Raw genomic sequence first — 22,153 nt, 5'->3', positions numbered from 1 at the left:
TCAGAAAAGAGCTGGGTAGCTGACACCGGGAGTCCAAGGATGACAGCAACCAGGGCCCTGCCTGCTGGTTTTGGGGAACTTGAGGTGCTGGCTGTAGGAATAGTCCTGCTGATGGAAGGTGAGCCAAGCAAGACCTTGGGTGAAGCAAGGACCCAGTGGTTCCCACAATACAGGCCACAACTGTGGGGTGGGCAGTAGACCAGGTATCATATCACCTTGACTGCCTCTCCTCTGTGTCTGGATCCAGGAGCCCCTGTAGGATGTACTTTCTGCAGAGGAGTCAGGAGAGAGAAGCCAGGCAGGGGTCAAAGACAAAGAGAGACACTTGGATAGGAGCCATCTGCTCAGGATGTGACTGGGTCTACGCATTTCAAACCCCCCAAGCCAAGGGACAAATTTATTCTACTCCCAAGAAAATTTTCTAGGAATCTCATATAGTAACTCAGAAGCTTCTGGAGGCAGACAACTCAGCCACCTGCTCCCTGTGGGACTTGATCAAGTAATTTCATCTCTCTCTGACTCTAAGAGCCTAGTCATTAAAAGTGGTTATCTGCAGAGATTAAGTACAATCATTACTATAAAAATCATTCTCTAAATAGACATACAAGGAATTTAAGTTCATTATCCCCCTGCCACTGCTGCCTATGTCTATTCTACCTGGACTATTCCTACCGCCAAAGGCACTTTTCCAGAAGCAGCAAATTAGGCTCAAGAGATACTTGCCTCAGGTTAGACTCTCTAAGATGCTCAGTGAGTACAGAAATGGTCCTTCCTGAAGCCAGGTTGACAGGGTGTCAGATCAGGCCCAGAGAATAATCTGTGCATTCTTTCACTCGGTGAGAACTGACAATACAGAGGACGTGACAGCCACTAGGACTATTCTGAAGATACTGGACACCATTGAGTGGGCCCCAATTCCTGAGAACTGCTGAAACTTACCCTGATTTCTGGTCCTCTAATATGCTGTGAAATTTTAATTTATGTCACTATCTATGCTTCTCTTTCTTTCTGGGACCCTTTTGCATGCACTGACCTGCACAGTTTGAAAGGAGAGATCTTTCCTTCTCCATCATTTTTCCCCTTTCTAGTGAGAGCAGGATGTTGCTGAGGCTATAACCCAAGGCCTTGTGCAAGCTAGGTAAGTTCTCTACCACTAACTTATATCCTTAGTCCTCTTTTCACTTTTTACTTTTGAGGTGGGTTATGATGTAGGCTGACTTTAGACTTGTAATCCCCCTGCCTCTTCATCTTGATCAACTTGCCCACAAGGCTCAACTCTTCAGTTTTGAAACAAGAAACCAAGGTTAAGAAAGTTCAAGAAATAGCAAGGCAGTGGCCAAGATGAAACTCGAGGTTGGGCAGAGAGGTTCTCTGCTGGAGTTTCACATTGCCTAGTGTCCTGGGTTCCTATGGGCTCTAAGTTGGATGCTCTTTTCCAGGGCTATTCCTGACATTGCCCAGCAGTCCTTGAAGAAGGCATTTTAAAATGTGAAAGAGTGGAGATTGTCCCTAGCTCTGGTACTTCCTAACTGCACGTAAAGCATGCTATTTAGCATGGGGAGAAGACTGAACGAAAGGATCCATGCACTGTACTCTTTGGGTGCTGGTACCTGCTTGCTCAGCACTAGTCAGTGACTGATTGTCACAACATGGGTCACACTGGGCTGTGTAGTCTTCTACATCTTCCTGTAGATGGCCAGTGAGTGGTGAGCAGGGAGAATCACAGGTTTAATGCCTGAGGGTCATCCCACCAGAGCCGCATTTGAAAAGCTGTACTGAGAGGTCACTGATAGGGACTCTGGAAGGTTATGGGAACTCCATTAACCCAGACCTTGCTTCTGACACCCACATGGCTCTCACCAGTCTTGATGCCAGCCCTCACCCTTCCTTTCAGCGCTCTCTGGCATCAGCCTCAATGGCCTGACCATCTTCTCTTTCTGCAAGACTCCAGATCTGCGGACTCCCAGCAACCTTCTGGTACTGAGCCTGGCACTGGCAGACACTGGGATCAGTCTGAATGCCCTTGTTGCAGCTGTATCCAGTCTCCTCCGGTACCAGTCCCTCTCTCTCCCCCTCCCCCTCCTTCTCCTCCTTCCCCTTCCCTTTCCACTTCCATGGGCTCTGGGGTCTTGCTTGGGGCTTCAGCTTGGGGTCATGGGTAAGTCTTTCTCTCTACCTATAGAAAACCATCCCAAGGTCAGAGGTTAGGCAGACTAAGTTAAACTGCAATGTCTGATTATTGCCGAAGAAATAGCCAATATCTGGAATGCAGGGACTGCTCAGACATGACCGAAGAGACAGTAGACTAGAGGGATTCAGAGTCCAAGCCCTGTATTCAGGAGGTTGAGCCTTGAGTCTCTGCTCCATTATTTCCAATCTTGGGGAACTTCTGTCAATTACATATTACAACCTAATTCGTACAGGTTGTTAGATGCGTTGGTTTAATTATTTACAAATAGCATGAACTAATACTGCCTGGTAAGCCCTAAATAAATGCTTATTAAAGCAAACAGGATTTAGTTCAGCACCTAATACCTCATGTGTACACCAGGGGTTTGTCATGTGACCTACAAAGTTGCCTTCGGGCCTGAAGCAGTAACCATTCTTCCTCTCTATGAACTGCCTGCTGAGACACCCACAAGGCTCGCACCAGTCCTGATGATTTGGGGGTTTAGCCTCTCACTTTGCTTTCATCTGTTATGCTACCCTGTGTACCTTGGCCTCAGTTTCCCCACCTGCAATGGAGGCATATGATCATTCAGAAAGACCCTTTGGTGCACTGGTGGTCACAAAAAGTCACTTAAACCACCGGGCCTGCATCTAGCAGATAGATCGTTTTAGCCCACTGAACTCAGCTCCAAGACCTCAGTCCCCATAGTGGGAAGACTTTGATAATACCGTCCTCCCTGCATGAGCAGGGCTAATATCGAGGAAGCTTTCAGGTTCACCTGGACAGGCGTGGGAGGTGGGAAGGATGGAAGGAAGGGTCATTTTGCCCATTGTTTCCCACAGGCGCTGGCCACATGGTTCAGAGGGCTGCCGGGTTCATGGTTTCCAGGGATTTGCAACAGCACTGGCCAGCATCTGTGGCAGTGCAGCCATTGCCTGGGGACGCTATCACCACTACTGCACCCGTATGTCCTGCTGCCCCCTGCCACCTGTAGGGACACTGGAGTATATGAGGATAAGATAGAGCAGGGTGGTCAGTATTCAATTCTACCCAATGTTTTCAAACAAGAGAGTATGGGTGAGAGGGAGGGCCCATGCATACAACATGTAGACACTCATTTTGGGAAAAGAGGGAGGGCGGACAAATTTGCAGAATGCCTGCTTTGAGAAGCTTATTAGAAAGACTGGGGGGTCTGCTTTTCCTTGGTGACTCAAAATTTCGAACTTTGTTTTTCTCTGCAAGATTATTTAAAAAAAATAACCTCAGAGATTCATTTTTAAAATCAAATGAGATCATGGATATTGAAAATTTCCTAGTAGTCAGGTACAGGTGGGGGACAAAAGGAGAGCAAATTGTGTGTGTGTGTGTGTGTGTGTGTGTGTGTGTGTGTGTGTGTACACGCGCGTGTGCGCAGGAGCACAGGCACACAGGCACAGGTCTGGTGGTGGTGGCGTTGGGGCTGGGTGTGTGCCCATTGCGAAGCTGCACTAGGATGAATCCAGGTCTAGATTTCCCAAGTCTCACTTAAGAGTTTGTTATCGGTCTGCCACCTGCTCTATGGTTGCTTGATATTTTTGTTTGTTTCACTTTGTTTTAAGCAAGGATTTCACGAATCCCAAGCTGGCTCCAGACTCCCTAGGAGTGCTGGAACTACTAGTGTGCACTTTCCTGACTGGTTTAGGCAGTAGTAGGGATTAACCTAGTGGTTTGTGCTAGCGAGGTAAGTGGTAAACTAAGTGAGCTATGTCCCTAACCTTTGCTTGTTATTTTTCCCCAACAACTGAGAATTACTTTAGCATTTTAAAAACATTTCTTTCAATCCTATAGGTTTTGTTTTATTTTGTTAGTTTTGTTTTATAACAGAGTCTCATAGAGCTCAGGCTGGTTTTGCATTCTATATGTAGGTAGAGTGACCTTTAAGCCCTGGTCCTTCTGTCTCCATTTCTCAAAGTACTAGGTATTACAAGTGTGTATCACTGTGCCCTGCTCACTTCTCTTTAGAACTTAATTCAAGATATGGTTATATAGCTCAATTGGTAGGGTCCTTATTTAGCATCTGCAAGGTCTCAGATCTACCCCTCAGCACCACGTAATCCGGCCTTGGTGGTGCATACCTCCAATGCCAGCACTGAGGGGAAGAGGCAGAAGGATCAGGAGCTCAAGGAGAGAGGCACACAAACATACTGTGAGGAGCTGTGTTTCAGCTGACCTACACAGGAAACCTCCAGTGTGCAGCCTAAGGTACAGTCATCGAGAAGGCAAACAACTTGACCCATGTCACACAGTAGGTAAGGCTATGACTGGCACTGAGGACGGCCAGGATGTTTCCAGAGGTTGTTGTTCCCCTTCCCAACTGAATTCCAAGTCTTCCACAGTGGATTTTGATCAGCTTGAAGGGTCCCATTGGGTCTGTGACACCCATAGTCTAACCATCAGACATCAGGAGCCTCTCTCCATTGAGAAACTCCCTTGTTCTTATTCTGAGCGATGATGTTAGCTTCTCCTGTCAATATGCCTTGGGGACACCTCTATCACTACTTTCATCCTGGCACCTGTTCCAAATATCCCCATGATCATCACAGCACACACACACACACACACACACACACACACACACACACACACTCACACTCACACTCACATACACACACTCACACACACACTCATACATACACACACACTCACATACACACACACTCATACTCACATACACACACACACACTCATACTCACATACACACACACACACACACAGAGAGAGAGAGAGAGAGAGAGAGAGAGAGAGAGAGAGAGAGAGAGAAGAGTATCTTCTCTAATAGCCACAAATCTCTCTGTTGGAGTAGAGGGTGCCTTAGTGGTCCTGGGCTACTTTAGCAAACCAATAAAGAGTGATGGTTTAAACAACAGAAATTTATTTCTCTCAAGCCTGACATCAGTGTGCCAGAATGGTCTGGTCTTGGTGCAGTTCCTCTTTGCAGATGTTCACCAAGCTCTATCTTTACACGGAAGGGAGCAAACTCGTGGTTCTCATGTCTTTTCCTCTAAGAATATGAGAGTTGAGGACCACGCTGAAGGCCAGAAAGATTCATACTACAGGAGCACTAATCACACCCAGGGACCCCCTTCATGACTAATGATCCCCTTCAAATGCCATCACACTGGAAATTATAGCATCCCCACTTGGATTTGAGGACCCAGACCTAGCTTTAGTAGGGAAGCACATTATAGAAAATCCCATCTGAGGTGATGTCAAGATAGGCTAAGTATGGTGTGAGAGAAATTGTAAACCTGCTGTTTGCTGGTTCAAACCTGTCTGGAGTCCTGTCCTCTGCCTTAGGGTCAAGGAAGATAAACACATAATTCACGGATAAGGACACTGGGATTGAGACGGATGTGCTGAGGCTAGGTCACTCAAGGAGGCTGTGGAGGACAGAGGGAAGAGGACAACAGCTCAGTCAGGCTGGGTCACACCCTGAAAGACTGTCAATACAGTAGCTTCTGCCATCAGCACTGAATAGAACCCAAGTCCCTGAATTCTTATAGAGTATCCTCAAAGCAGACACCTGCCTCTCAGCAAACACCTCACCTCTACCTGAACTACCGCACGTGTCTCATCCTTGCCCTTGGCTTTGCGAGACACATCTGTCTTTTGTTTTTCCTCCCTCCCTCCTCACCTCTGTCTTCTGAGGATGATTTAGGAGAGATGAGGAGACCACCACTACCCGCAATCTCATCATAGTCCTCAAAGGCATAGAGTGCCATGTTCATTATGGAGAAAACTAAGGCTCAAAGACACCCCTGACTTGCCTGAGGCACCATGCCGTTACTATTGGACTAGGGATTTGGGGACACTCTGCAGCTACAGAGTCTTTTCTTTTCCACGTGGTCAACCTAACTCTTTACAACCTACCCTTCCTCTATCTTATGCAGGTAGACAGTTGGCATGGGACACTGCCATCCCTCTGGTGCTGTTTGTGTGGCTATCATCTGCCTTCTGGGCATCCCTGCCCCTGATGGGCTGGGGCCATTATGACTACGAGCCTGTGGGGACATGCTGTACACTGGACTACTCTAGGGGTGACAGGTGAGATGGAAGCTTGAGGCTTCTTCCTCAAAGCTGACAACTCCACTGGAACAATGTTAACATTTGGGGACATCTGAGCTCTGTAGTCATGAGATTCACTCACAGACTGTCACTGAGACTGGGCAAGCAGCGTGAATGTTACATAAACAACAACTCCAATTCAAGCATCCAAAGGAGTGAGTCATTTGCCTGTACCACTCAAAACTATCATGGAGCCCCACTACTCTTTGGCCTTCTTCAGCATAAAGAGTTGTCTTGGCTTGGAATTCATTGATTTTGAGAGGCATCCATGCCCTTAGATTAACAGATCCAAAGCATGGAAGGGCTTTGCATTGGTGGGGACCTCTCAGCATGGTGATCAATCTCTGAGCATCCATGACAAGGTAGAACTGAATTCTGCAGTCTCCACATCCATGGAGTTTTCTTCTATTACCACAGCATCATCTCCCACAGCTCTGGGAGAAAAGAGCTTAGAGACTTCATCAGGGATCTTTTGAGGATGGGTCACATGGCTTCTAGTGCCATGCCTCCCACCTCTCCCTCTTCTTGTTTCCTTCACAGTCACATCACATTCATGTTTTACAGACGATAATGACTCATGGAGCATTTGCCCATGATATAGACTTCTCAGGTAAAAGCTGAAGAGCACCACCCAACAAGGCTCCTCTGACCGCCCTTTCTCCCATTCCTCCTCAATGAAGAACAGAATCTTAGTGAATAGGCTCCCCTTCATGAAATCAGGATTTGCTTTTTGCTGATTCCTACTTATTTCTGGTCATCCTTCTGTCTCCTCGAGGCCTAAACTGAGATCCCAGGTTCTTTTGTGGCCTTTTTAATGGGTTTTCCATTGTTGATAGTTTGAGACATGATCTCACACAGCAGCTCAGGCTGGCCTGGAATTCACTATAAAGCCCCACCTGGCAGTGTTCTGTGGCAATCCTCCTGCTTTGGCCTCCCAGGTGTGAGTCATCAATTTCTTAGTGACACAGTATTCAGTCTCTTTGTCATCCAAATATTGTTTTCAAATCCTTATGTCAAGGAAGAGATTCCCTTCGATAATCTTTTCTCTTTCTTGGTCCACTGTTTCCTACAGGTTTGGCGAATCTCTCTCTGTCTCTCTGTCTCTGTCTCTGTCTCTGTCTCTCTCTCTGTCTCTCTCTCTCTGTCTCTCTGTCTCTCTGTCTCTCTCTCTGTGTTTCTCTCTTTCTCTGTCTCTCTCTCTTTCTCTGTCTCTCTCTGTCTCTCTCTCACTTGCTCTCTCTGTCTCTCTGTCTCTGTCTCTCCCTCCCTCTCTCTCTGTGTCTGTCTCTGTCTCTCTCTGTCTCTCTCTCTCTCTCTGTCTCTCTCTCTCTGTCTGTCTGTCTCTCTCTCTCTCTCTCTCTCTCTCTCTCTCTCTCTCTCTCTCTATTTAGACACACCAGCTTCCAATGACGGCATGGTGACTTTTAACCTATTTATTCTAGTTCATGACTGACACATGGCCCATTATCTCTTACTCACTCCCGATATGTCCAACTTCCTCCATGTCTGGCTGGTGAATCCTGCACTTCTCTTTTTTTTCCGTCGTACCTATCTCTGCCTGGAAGTCTTACCTTTTCTCTTCTGCCTCAGCTATAGGCTGTCAGCTCTTTATTAAACCAATCAGAAGGTGATGGAGAAGAATGTTTACAAAATACTCAGGCATGCGATGATCCAATAAAAACAACAGTACCAAAGTCTACCTGTGCTCCACTCTCTGCCAGTACAGAAATCAATATTTGAATAAGACAAAGATAACCTTTACACAGAGCATAGAAAGATTATCCCAACATTTTCCAAATTGAAGAATCCCATCGTCCATGCTTGGCTAACAAAACGAGGCAGCAAGGCTGAGCATTGGAGCTTGACAAAATGCCTCCTCATCTCAGCTCCTGCCTCCCAAACACAAACTTTGGAAGATCCATGGCCCCTGACTGCTGGGGAGAGTTCATTTGGGTACTGGAGCATCTACATTTTGAGTGCTTGTCTCAGACGGGATGCTACCTCTAACAGTCTAGCACAGATGCTGGTGCGCCTGGGTTGTTGGCACTCTAGAGCTGACCTCCATTTTTCTATCCTGTCCCTGTAGAAACTTCATCAGTTTTCTCTTCACCATGGCCTTTTTCAACTTCCTTGTACCCCTGTTCATCACACACACTTCATACCGGTTCATGGAGCAGAAACTCTCCAGGAGTGGTCATCTCCAGGTAAGAAGCCAGCTCCTACAGCAGAGGGAACCTCTTGGTCCTCTCCGAGACTCTGGAAACATGCATAACGTGGCAGAAGTCGGTGTTTTCGGTGTTTGTAACAATCATAGAAAAAAATCAGCTTGCATTTAGGGCTAGAAAATACTTTCCTGTTGCTTGCATTCCCAAAGCTCAGGGAGCAAGGCCATAAGAGGACAGATTTACACAAACCCTGCAATCCCGAGATCCAGGCGTTTCCCATACGTCATACACGCTGTTCCATTCCACTCTTCCTAGATTCAGGGCTAAACTGCAGGACTCTTCAAATGGTGCTTTTTAAATTGCTTTAAGATGTTTAATTTAATCACAGTCACAGGCTATTACCCACAATGAAAAACCACACCTGCAAGCACATTTGTTCAAGAAAAAAAATCATGCTTTAAAATAAGACCTGCTGGCCATTTCAGAATTTCTATATTAAAATTCCCTTGCCAGAGGTTTTCATTTAATTTTGCTACCTAAAAAATTAACAAATGAGTCGTAACAAGCCACAAAAGGGTTTTTGTGTGTGTGTGTGTGTGTGTGTGAAAGCAAATATTGATATTATAGGTGTTGTGTGTATTTTCACTTAATCTTTGTGAATCTTTTCTGACATATAAAAGCTTTATGACTCCCATATCTTGGACCGGGTTGCAACACAGGGAAAGGAGCTAAAAGAGTCACCAAATGCCACACACTTAGTAATAGCAGAGATCGATACAAACCCAGATTTAGGGCTCTTCAACAAAGTGCTCAAATTTAGTGCATAAAAATATCCTCATTATTAAGACAATCTGCCACTTCAAGTTATTAGAAGATACCATTATAAACTAATGTCATCTGTGGATCTAGCTAAGAGGCTGAGGGCGCGGAGGTACAAGAATCCTGGATCCTATCTTGGAGGCTGGAGTATCACCTCCCCCTTCTCTTCCTCATTGCTCATTTCCACATTAAAAGTATTTTTATTAAAAATTATTTGAGAATTTCATACAGTGTATTTTTATGCAATCCCCTCTCCTCCCTTTAACTCCTCTCAGGTCCACCCCCACTTCCTTAATCCACAGCTTCATACCCCCCTCTTTTTTTTTTTAAAGAATTAACCCACCAGCCCTACTGTGCGCTGCCCACATAGTCATACACGTGGGACCATTCCCTGGGGCATGGTTAGCAAAGGGGAGGCCGCACCTGTGCAAGCTATCAACCAAGTAAAGCTTCCCGGTTAGGGGTGGAGCTCAGGAACCTCTTCACATGCTAGGTGCTGCCTGGCCTAATCTTGTGCAGACAGCCTCAGCTGCTGTGACCTCCTGAGTGCAGCAGTGTCATGTGGGGAAGACATGACACTTTTTGACCCCTGGTTGTGACAGTCTGTGCTCCATCTTTCTGTTTCTGGAGCGCGCTCTCTCTCTCTCTCTCTCTCTCTCTCTCTCTCTCTCTCTCTCTCTCTCTCTCTCTGTGTGTGTGTGTGTGTATCTGTCTGTCTGTCTGTCTGTCTGTCTGTCTGTCTGTGGGTGATATAGGATATAAATGTCCCATCTGTGGCTGGATACTCCATTAACATGTATTCTCTGCACTTCAACCAATTACAAATTTCTGTGTTAACTGTCATGCATTGCAGAGCACGCATGCACACACACACACACACACACACACACACAGAGAGAGAGAGAGAGAGAGAGAGAGAGAGAGAGAGAGAAGAGAGAGAGAAATTTAGGGAGCAGTTTGATACTATGTATGTTTAGCAGAATAATACTTGCGGGTTAGCCTGTGGGGCCTAGGTGTTCCACAGTCATGGGTTACAGTACCAGGCATGTATTTCCTCCTATGCAACTTGGCCTGAAATCCAATCAGAACTCGAATGGTTACCCCTATAACTTTTGTGCTGCTCTCACACCCCTGGGTATATCTTGCCATGCCTGAAATGATTGTAATCACAGGGTTCGCAGCTAAGTAAGACTGTTAATAACATTTGTCGTAGCTGCCTACATAGCACTTTTGAGTTTGCCAGCGTGGGACAGTGTCTTAGTCAATACTAACTTCATATCCTTACGTGCTGTGATGAACATGTGTGGTGTCTTCAGAAATTGGGTCTTTCTGTCAAGTTCTTGTGAGCGACCAAGAGCAATAGCAATGGCCTGTGTTGTTTGGGAGAGTCTCCAGGACACCTATGACCAAATACTCATGGGCAGTGCTCACCCCTGGGATATTCACACCTGGAACTGGGCCTTTCATTTCTCAACCTACGGCATCTGGGGAGGAGCATAATCCCCAATGTTGGTTAACTGCAGGTAAAGTCTCTTATCTGAGTGAAGTTTATAAAAATGGTGGATTTCCATTTGGTTTGTTCACACATCTTTTTGTTACTAACCCCTCCTCCACTGTACCGACAAACCTCTCCCCGCTTGCCTCCCTCCCTGTTTTCTCCCCTTTCCATTTACCTCATTGCTATTCTGTTCTAGCCCTCTTCCTTAAATCTCGCTGTTTTCCCACTAATGTCCCTTTCTTAGACTCTAGAGTCCTTGCCTTCATCTCGCAATAACTTCTTTTTAGAGAGAAATTTTTTAGCAGAGTACCCTAGAGTCGATAGGTCTTCCAAATTCTTCACACAAATAGAAAGATTTGAGGGTAAGATTTGCATGAGTGAGCCTATGTGATCTTGTCTTTCTGGCTCTGGATCTTACTCAGTGTACTTGCCAGTTCTACCCTCTGACCTATAAATTTCATGATTTCATCTTGCTTCGCAGATAAATAAAATTCCATTGTCTATTACTATCCGTTCTCATTATCCGTTCATCTGTGGACAGACTTCAAGACCTTTTCCACTTCCTAGTGATTGTGACTAGTACAGCTCTGAACATGGATGAGTATGGGTCTCTGTAGTAGACAACAGGGTCCTTTGGGTAGATACGTAAGAGTGATATTATTGGGTCATACGGTTAGATCTAGTTCAAGTTCTCTGAGGAGGAAGAAACACACTGATTTCACAGTGGCTGCATCAATCTTTGCTTCTCCAACAATGCATGCGATGACAACCCCAAAACAAAATTATTGGGCTGGAGAGATGGCTCAGTGGTTAAGAGCACCGACTGCTCTTCCAGAGGTCCTGAGTTCAAATCCTAGCAACCACATGGTGGCTCACAACCATCTGTCATGAGATCTGATCTTCTGGTGTGTCTGAAGACAGCTACAGTGCACTCACATACATAAAATAAATAAATCTTTAAAAAAACAAAATTATTTGGAGGTAAAAGAGGGTTGATCAGTGTGAGTTTAAGAGCATCCTAGTTTGCACAGGCGAGCACGCACATAAAGATGAGAGAAGAAGTTGCCAGAATCAGTTGTCCCCTTCCGCCATGTGAGTCCTAGGGTTTGGAGTGAGGTTGTTAGGTTTGGATGTAAGCATTTATCTACCCAGCCATTTCACTGGCCCTCCCCACCCCAACTTTTCTCTGTACACATGAAGTCTTCATATTCACTGGGGATTCCATCAACCAGAAGGCCACCACCATGATTTTCTCACCTTTCTGGTTGATTCTGAGCCATCAGCTCTGTTAGCATCAGAATTGGTCACTATCCACTGGCCCAAGGACCTGAACCAAGATGGGAAGCCTCTGGAGGTGGCACTGTCTACAACTGAGGTACTAGTTCCCCACTACCCTCAGCTGCTCCCTGGAAGGCCCTCCATCAATCTTAAATACATATATCGCTCCAGAAGAGGGGAAATTCACAAGGAAGAAAATGTTTCCTGATTCACAGTTGAAGAGCTGTGGGGGAGAGGCTCACATGCCTGCGGAGACCAGAAGTCCATGTTCAGTGCTTTCTCTGTCACTCTCCAATTTAGTTTCTGAGAAGGAGTCTGTCCCTGAACCTGGAGCTTGCTGCTTGGCTTGCCGGGATAAGCAGTGAGCGCCATGTATATTCCTTCTTGTCTCTGCCCCGCCTCCCGCCGCCTCTGCCCCTCCAGTGCTGGGATTGCAGGCACGAGCCTCCACATCTACCTTTACGTGTGGGAGATGCTAACTTATTCCTGATGCTTGTGTAGCACTAATTTCATTCAGCGAGCAGTGTTCCGAGCATCACTGCTCAATGTATTTTAAAAATCCAACATGGAAGGAAGTGTGTCCTCATGCAATTGAATCTCCTTTGTCAAAGAGATATTTCGCATTTACATCCTCATGCCTCAGAGTATGTGAAAAGTGACACCATTCAAATTCACCCTGAAATTAGGTATCCAGTTGTTAGTATTCTTGTGGATCAAGGACAAACTTTAGCACTAACCTTTCCTGCCTGCCCACTCCCTATTCATGTCTGATATGGTGAAAAAATTTGAGCCCAGACAGACTGATCTCCCACGTGGCTGCAGCTAATGATAGTGAGATCATTCTAAGCCTGAGGGGAGCTCAGAACTGGGCACCTCAAGACCTGGAAGGAAGCCCACCCTAGTCCCTACCTACAGGCAACTCAGTCTATTTTAGAGACAAGGAAACTGAGGTCGAGTAAGCTTAACTGACAGGCATAAGGCTGTTTAGCCTTTCAAGGTAAAGAGCTAGTGTGATGCCCAGATCTTCTGCTTCAATCCTTCCTGAGAGCATAGTCTGTACTAGGACCCTTGCCTCGGCATGGTTTTGGCCTATGGAGTGACTTGATGCTTCTTCTGATGTTTTCTCCTTAGGTGAATACTACTCTTCCAGGCAGGATGCTGCTGCTGGGCTGGGGCCCCTATGCCCTCCTGTACCTATATGCCGCTGTCGCAGATGTGAGCTTCATCTCTCCCAAACTACAGATGGTACAGATTCTTCCAAAGCCCAAGGAATCCTGTACATCTTCACATCTGTATCTCTGTATCACTCTCTCAGGCTTTCTGCTACCACGATCACTTAGTCTTTCTTTCTTCCTCCTCTCATCTTCTTTCCTCTAAATATTCATAAGGTACAGAAAATGTTTTGGTTTCACTCCATACTGGGGCATATTGAGATGACAGCTAGATACAGAGCATGTGCTGTGAGGCGAGGGTCTGAAATCGACACCCAGATTCAGAACAGGTATGTTCTGATGTAGTAGCGGGGGGGGGGGGTTCTGTGACATTCTATGATTCATGAACATCCACCAGGACAGGCCAATGAATCAAGCTGAAGACCAATGAGTGGCAGTTCCATGGGGAAAGAGCAAAAAGTCATGAGTGGGACTGGGAGAAAAATAGAGGCTTCAAAGCATCTTTCATGGGCTTTTCCACCACAACAGGTGCCTGCCCTCATTGCGAAAACCATGCCCACAATCAACGCCATCAACTATGCGTTGCGCAGCGAGATGGTCTGTAGAGGAACCTGGCAGTGCCGATCTGCACAAAAGAGCAAGCAGGACCGAACCCAGTGAAATTCTTCAAGGGGCTGATCACAGTCAAGCCTACCTCTTCAAGCCTGGGCTAAGGATGCCCCAGGTCAGGAAGATGCTGCCGTATACTTCCCAGCCGCCCCAGAAACCATGCTAGAGACTACTTCCCCACCAGCCTTAAGATCCCTGTTGAGTGTAAACTTAGGCTGGACCCAAGAATTCAGATAATAGGTTCAGTGAAAGGAGTGTTGGTCACAGCCCTCTACACACAGTCTAAGGGGCTATGGGAAAGTAACTCTCTCCAACACCATCTATCTAAACCCTAGAGTAAAGAAGACATTGTGGACTAGCAACGGTATGGTTGAACAGGTTCACATATACTCAGCAAGCACATCAAACACTCACTGAAACAGATGCCGATATGAGCCTTGGCCATGTCCTATGTGAATCCAGTTTTACAATAAAAGGAGAAAGCCCTGGGATTTGTTTTTGGAAGTCTGAGGCAGTTGTCTTTCAAATAGCATGTACTAAATTGTAAAGGCACTGGTGACTTAGACTGCCCCTTGCTCTACGTCCCTTGTTGTAAGACAAGATGACAGAAATGATGATTTGACCCTACAGATTGGACCAGAACATGCAGGTTAGGGGCTCCCTGAGTCAGCCAATAGCACCAGCATTCAAAATGAGCCCTTGGTTATATGAAATTGGGATTAGATTGCTTTTAAATGTTAATTCATTGTTAGTATTTAAAAATTAAAGCAGTTATTTAACGTTCCAGATGTCAGAAGCTGTGGAGCCACAACTCGGTTTCCTCTCCACAGTGACAGTCTGTAGAGATCAGGGTGACTGTGCCCTTTGCCCAGAACATATATGGCCCTGTTCAGTTCGTGTGTTCCCCGCAGAGCTCATATGCCTCTGGGTTGGGGACACTAATGGGGGGTCCCAGTCACCTTTACATGTGCATCTGCATGTTCTATAGAGTCAGCAATTTAGGATCATGATGTAACGGGCGCCTAGTCCTGTGTGAGACCTGCCGTCCTAGAGGAAAGTAGAGGAGTGGAGGCCATATCGAAAGTCTAATGGTGGAGGAGCCAGAAGTCCCGGGCACTGTGAGAGACAGACAGCACATCCTATGAACAAAGAGCCTGCATGGGCAAGTTCCTGGGGATATGCAAACAGGATGACACGTGGCCATAGTGTAGGGCCCACACGCAATGCTTGACTTAGGTTCTGGATAGAGAGTGAAGCAAGGAAATCTTGATGTCTAAACTGACTTGTATGTGGGTGGAGCAGATGGCCAGGAAAGATGTGAGGTGCAGGCCTAAGATGCTGACCTGACCCCTGAGTAACCTTGATGGGGGCACTTCCTCTCTTCCACCATTCCAGACATTGGGCTAAGGAGGGATGGGGGAGCACTGTGATAAATGAGGGGGAAGAGACTTCCGAAAGAAAGAAAGGGTTGAAGACAGGCAAAGCCAGACGACAAGTATCAAGGGCGAGTGGTTATCAGCTTTGTCCAAATCTCTGGATTCTAATGAGATGGAAAACCAGCCAAGGAATCAGAATCCTTGTCCATTCTCGTTAGAGACATGGGAAGAAGGCAGGTTGGCCAGGCTGTGACCAGGAATATTTTGAGTGTCGCCCTCTTCAGCTTCTTGGAAGAAGAGAACTGTGGCTCAGGTTGGAGATGATAAGAAGGGACAGAAGCCCTCCCAACAAAAGCCCATACAAAGCCTTTCATTTCAGAGTCCCCAGTCTGCCCCCACTCTCAAATGCCCCTGGGAGAACTTTAGAGTGTCTCATCGCCTTCGCAAACCCTCAGGATCTTGAGTGCACGTAGGAAGGGCTTCTCTGCCCTGCTTCCCGTTCATCTTTAGTACTCCTACCTTTCCCTGCCATGGAGTAACTCAGCTGTCTCTGGGTTAAGAGAGACCAAGGAAGGATGTGGTTGGATAATGCTTGAGGTCCATCTAACAGTAGGACTTTGGTACAGCCCCTAAGCTTGGATAGAAATCAGAAGTCTACCATTCCCTGCACTTAGACAGGCTTGGCTGAAGTTAGGCAACAGCTCCCAAATATCTGGAGCTTCCTCAGGCTCAGTTTCTTCTGTCCTGCTTTCCCATTCCTTCGAGCACCATGGCTCCTACATTGAGTCTGCACCACTCTTAGCGTCCAAAGAACACATGCAAAGGGAGAGGTTATCTGCCCTTTTAGAGTGTTCATTTCCTGGCCTGTAAGTTAGGTGGGCCTGTAGGTCAGACAGGTCTGTAGGTCAGTAGGCCTGTCAGTCAGGTAGGCCTGTAGGTCAGGTCTCTCCACCTCTCTCCCTCAAATGCCTGTGAAGTGATTGATGCCATTCCTGGGGCTTCCTAGATCTCTTTCCTCCATCACTCCCATGTGCTCTCAATGTCATTTATCAGTACAGTGTCCTGTTCCCCACATACACAAAAACAGCAAGTTTGGAAAGGCATACCAGCAAGGTCTCTAGGTTCATGCTACCCATCACTGGCTTCGCCATGCTCTGTGAAAGTTTCTGAACCCTCAGAAACCTGGGGCCTCATCACATCAAGGAGAATGGGGGCAAAGGGAGAAGTTTCACAGCCTGAGAAGTCAGGGAAGAAGAGCGAGGACCAGAGACCTTGTGCTGGAGTCTTAGCTACAGAACTCAAGGGTCCAAGGAGAGTAAACCAAGGACTGAGGCTATCACTGGTTTCCCAGGGAGACTTCCTGAATTTCCCTTCCAATCCCATTGGCTTCAGCACACTTTGCTTCACTGAAAGACAGGGATAACTTACAGAACTCTGGAATGCACTCAGAAAAAGCCACCAGGAAGCAGGCCAACTGCAGGAACCAGGCAAGCACCAGGTACCAGAACAACACGGCAAGCAGCACTTCCTTCGTTGATGCCAGCATCCACTTAGTGCTTGTAATCTGGTCTCTGTCTTTAGCTCCTGTTCCTCCTCCTTGCCTCCCCCTCTCCCCTCTACACACACACACACACACACACACACACACACACACACACACACACACTCAATAGCTGTTGTGTGTCTGTCATGGTGGCAAGAGCCTGTGCCAGAGTCAGTCCAGTCACCTCAGAAAGATGGCTGTTACACTCTACAGTGACATTTGCAAGTGAAAAAAAAATGAGGACACAATGGTTCAGAAATCAAAGTAGAAATTCCTGAACAATATGTACGTGCAAACTAGACATAATAAAAGGGCCTGAAAAGACAATGCAGGAGTTTCACTCAACCCGTGTCAGTCCTTACCCTAAAACTGAACCATTTTTCTCACTCCATATGAAGTAAGTATGGACTCCGAGATTCACAGTCCCTCGGTTCAACTCTGTGTTTCAACAGAGTGTGCTGTCACTTCCAGTCCCATTCTGGACTAAAAAGAAAATTTTGAAGTTTAGCCCAAGAACCTAAATGCCGCGATGATTTCTGAATTTTCCCTTAAGAGTTAGTTCAGCTACAGAAAGGCTCCATTTATGCAAGCCTGAGCCACAGCCTATCTCTGCTGCCCCCTTGGGGATGGAGAACACTCTGCCCTTGTTTTCTGTCTTCTTGATCTTAGTGGATACTGAGAAGGTCACGAGATTCTGGACCATCAAAGTCTCTTCCTCAATCAAACTGTTTGCTATGGGCTCGGTTATCTCCTCCCAACATCAAAACAAAACAAAAATCAAACAATAACAAGAAAAAACCCCACACCCTACCCTGGAATAAAGTCTCCACAGAAGTGAGTTAAATGACAGTGTCGCCCTAACATCACAAAATGGCACCTTTATAAGAAGGGGCAGCACAAAGCCAGGCCTCTAGCTGCTTGGCCCTCCGGTGCATGCAGCAAGGAAGGACCCAGTGAGCACAGAGAGCGGCTGCCGGCTGCACTCCCAGAGTGCAGGCCTCACTAGACACCAATGTCAGCAGAAATGTGAGATCAGATTCTGGGATTAGGACCACTGGAAGAGGTGTGTGTGTGTGCTATGTAAGCCTCGAGAGCCTATGGTGTGTGTGTGTGTGTGTGTGTGTGTGTGTGTGTGTGTGTGTGTGCGCGCGCGCGTGTGTGCTGTGTATGCTATTTGAGCCTTGAGCCTCTGGTGTGTGTGTGCTGTGTGAGCCTTGAGCCTATAGTGTGTGTGTGTGTGTGTGTGTGCTGTGTATGCTATTTGAGCCTTGAGCCTCTGGTGTGTGTGTGCTGTGTGAGCCTTGAGCCTATGGTGTGTGTGTGTGGGGGGGGTGTGAGTGTATGCTATTTGAGCCTTGAGCCTCTGGTGTGTGTGTGCTGTGTGAGCCTTGAGCCTAGGGTGTGTGTGTGCTGTGTGTCCTGTGTGAGCCTTGAGCCTATGGGACTTGGTTATAATATCACTAGCAAGTGAAGAGCTTTTGGTCAAAGCTCATATAAAAAGATGAATAGCAGAAGAGAATGAGAGCTTAGAATGGGTTACCTGGAATGTCCAGGGCCACTCGTACAGAATTCCAGCTTAAATAATATCGTTTTATCTTAAAGTGTGAGAGCCAGGCATGGTGTCACACATATTTTTTTTCCAAAATATGTGTGTATACATATATATGTCTTTATCTCAAGATGTGTGTGTGTGAAAATTAGGCCATCTTCCTTACTACTGAATTATACACAAATGTGTGTGTGTGTATGTTTGTGTGTGTGTGTGTGTGTGTGTGTGTGTGTGTGTACACACTTAAGGTCAGGCCTCAAAATATACATTTAAAATAAGAGATATAAAATGTGCTTTCTAAGATCGTTTCAGTTCTAAGAGCCATTGTTTAACTAAAAACCAGTAGAAGAATATCCCCAACTCATCTTATCTTTCTATCAAACATTGCTCTCCCTGCCTTGCCAAAGAGATATGAGCTATAGTCTGTCAGAAACCAGCAAGCAAGCTTTCGGCCTAATTTTTACATAACACACACACACACACACACACACACACACACACACACACACACACACACCTTGAGACAAGGTTTCATGTAGCCCAGGTCTTGAATGGCAGTCAAGGGTGACCTTGAACTTCTGATGCTTTTGCCCCTGTAACCAGTTTATGCTGCACTGGGGATCAATCCCACGGACGCAGGCTTGCTAGGTTAAGTCTCTATGGACTGAGCTACACTCTCGGCTGTCTGATACATTCTGGTTGTGAGAAATCGAGTTGTTTTGTTTTGTTTTCCCAGTTAGAAGGATTCTTGGTCAGTTTGTTCAAATATAAGTTCACTCTCCGTGAACAAACGCCTGGTTCCCATTTTCTATCCCGGCAAACACAGATACTATTAGTCTTTTAGCCAATAAAAGAGAGAGAGAGAGAGAGAGAGAGAGAGAGAGAGAGAGAGAGAGAGAGAGAGAGAGAGAGAGAGAGGAGAGGGAGGGAGGGAGGGAGGGGGGGGAGAGAGAGAGAGAGAGAGAGAGAGAGAGAGAGAGAGAGAGAGAGAGAGAGAGAGAGAGAGAGAGAGAGAGAGAGAGAGAGAGAGAGAGAAGCAAAGCTTTTGGGTAGCTTCATGGGTAGGTGAAGATGTGCAGTGCCTGCCTGCTGCCACAAGGTGGCAGTGCTCTCTCATCTTGGGCCACCTGCCTGGTGGTGCCTTTCGGGAAAAGCCTATGAAGTACCAGACCAGGCTTTTCTCTGGGCTTTCTTTTGTCTGTTCTAAGTACTGAAGCCTGTAGCCTGCCTATTCCTCATTGCATAATCATAAGATCCAATTTCTCTCCCTGAAAGAAACGAAGTTATATGTACATTGTCTGAAGCGATTGCAGACAGCCCCCATACAGTCCCCTTTTCTCTGCCTTCAAAACCATCACGGGAACGTCTAGTTGGATGTGAAACTTTATAGCCCTCCCACACAGGACAGGGGTGTGGCTAGGTCATTCGAGGTCTGGTCTTTGTCTAACTTGGATGTTAGGATAGACCCCAGGGTCTGGCTTTGGAATCTCATGTAAAAAGAAAAGGAAAAACAAAAACAAACCCCCCAAAACCGGTGATGGCATAACTGTATGCTGAGATTACATGTGACCAAACACAAAATGTGAACTACTGAGTGCTGGTTGGAGGGTGCTCCTGAAGAAGCAGCTTGTGCACATGCGCACTGTGTGCCATTTATTAAGGGTTAACAATGTTTCCGAAGAAACCAGAGCTGGGAAACTTCTGGATGAAAACCAAAGACACAGCCCCTGAGCCTCCCTCTCCTGTCAGTCATGGTCACTGGTTGCTTCTTTCTCAAGCTGTTCCTTGGCTCCGATGCCACACACCTGTTCTTCTCTCTGCCCAACAAACTCTTGTAACAATGGCCTCCGTTGTCTCTGTGGGTTGTATCTTTTGCTCAGCTGCTCTTTCCCTGGCAGCTGTTGGGCATCAGTGACAGCTTCGTCCCTCTAGGTAGGAGGCGGTGTGACAGCTTGGAAAGCACGTAGAATCCAGTCAGGAAGGCATGGGCAAGAATCCAAGTTTTTCCATTTAGTCAATGTGACAGTCTGGTTACCCAGGCACTCCAGGCTTCTTTTAGCCCCTTGTGTAAAAGCCTTTGAGACACCCAGTTTTAGATAATTAGTTTAGTAAAAATTCTCCCATCCTCCATATCTGATGTTTGCTTGAGTGGGTTACCCTCCACTGTCTCTGGATGACGTCTGACCTCCATCCTTGTCTAAGTCGGTGATACAATTTAGGTCTTGGATACCCACTAAAGACTCATGTTTAAGAGCAGGTCAGAAGCCTGTGTTGTCATTAGGGGATGGGTAGGAAATTTAAGAGTAGGGACCTAATAGGAAAGTTTGCCCATAAGGTAGATAACAGCTTTACTCAACCACATGTCCCCCAGCATGATGGCTCTCTGGCATGGGCCCTAATGTACCCATGGGCTAAAACCTGCAGAACTCTGAGCCATCACAAAGTTGATTGCCTCAGGTATTGTTACAGTAACAGACAACTGCCAGCATCCACTCCTACCCCTGGTGCAGCTCTTGGTCATTTTCTACCCACTGACCACCTCCTTCACTATAAACGCCCCCTCGCCCATGCTGTTTTATGTTGACCCCATCCCTCTTCCCACTGAATATCTTGGCCATGGTACCTATTCCTAAAGGAACCATCCTAGATAGCATCTTTCCTAACCGCACTCTTAAGAAGAATTATAGAATAATTTCCCTTTAACAAATGTAGGATGAAGTTCGAGAGGACCTGTACCACATGCACAAGAGTGGACTCCTTAAAGCAGTGCTTAGGCCACAGTGGGTACTTAGTGCATGCTAGCTTTTCTTTTCTCCATCCAGTCCTTCTCTGACACCATCCTATGCTGCCCTCTGAATCATGGGCTGCTCTCGCAGAGTAGGCAAGAGAGTTATGGCAGCTGAGTGTCAGCCATAAGCAACAACCCTCTCATCTAAAACTCATTTAACTTCCATTAAATCCTCAAAGCTTAACCCTCCCTTGGTCTGCACATTTCAATTTTGGGGGGTCTGGAAACTCAAAAAGCAATCTTTAGGCCAGACTCAAACTCACCCCGGGGGACAGAAACACAGACTCTCTGGCCCACCCACATCTCCGAAATCTGATTGGAATTTTAATGAACACAGTCAGGGGCGTTTGTGTGCACTTTAACCCTGAGTGGAAGGCACAGCACTGTGCAGCCTGTAGATGTCTGGGATCATCCCACAGAGAGATCTAGCAGTGTTGTCTATTAATGTATTTTCGATGCTTTCTCACATACATAATGTATATATATGTATGTATATATAAATATGTATACATAATTTTGGATGGTTTTGCCCCCATTTTCCTCTCACTCCCTTCCTACTCTAACTGAACCCTTCCTTCTTTCAAATGAGTCTCCTTCCTACTTTCAGTTTGTTGGTTGACCCACTGAGTTTAATTAGGGCTCCCTGCAAGAGCATAGATGGGCTGTGGGTTTATTCAGTAGACCATGGGTAATGTGTCTGTAGCTACAGACTGAGGAAAAGAACTCTCCTCTTTCCCATCAGCTATTGGATTGTTCATTTGTTTTTGTTTTGTAGCCCCAGGTTAACCTAAAGCTCCCCGAGAAGCTCGGCTTGGCCTCAAACAACTCATCCTCCCACCTCAGCCTCTCTCAGTGCTGGGACAGTGTGCGCCTTCACACAAGATTTCATAACTGGGTCTTATTTTGAGAGCAGTTAAAGACTTTAAAGAATTTAAATCAGAAAACAGCCAGTAGCTGATCCCTTGGCTGCCAAGGTCAGGGCCTGCAGTGTAGGTAAGAATGTTGGCGAGAAGAACAGGCAAAGTTGCTGTAGGCTAGGCCAGAGGTGCTGCTGCCTAGGTATCAGAGGCGGGGGCTGGGG

General features: G+C 46.5%; 1 protein-coding gene across 1 annotated transcript; it reads left to right on the top strand.

Moving 5' to 3' along the window:
• Positions 1-14,608, top strand: Rgr (retinal G protein coupled receptor). The gene is given in 7 exon segments (NM_001107299.1): positions 1-118; positions 1,895-2,051; positions 3,013-3,134; positions 6,101-6,254; positions 8,362-8,479; positions 13,167-13,280; positions 13,736-14,608. Coding segments are annotated over 7 exon segments (876 nt in total). The 5' UTR covers positions 1-39; the 3' UTR covers positions 13,868-14,608.
• Positions 14,609-22,153: the final 7,545 nt, after the last annotated feature.

This window comes from Rattus norvegicus, chromosome 16, assembly GCF_021556685.1.
Source record: "Rattus norvegicus strain SHRSP/BbbUtx chromosome 16, alternate assembly SHRSP_T2T, whole genome shotgun sequence".
NCBI lineage: Eukaryota > Metazoa > Chordata > Mammalia > Rodentia > Muridae > Rattus > Rattus norvegicus.
The sequence above is the reverse complement of the archived record's forward strand: the minus strand, read 5'-3'. Positions and strand labels throughout refer to the sequence as shown.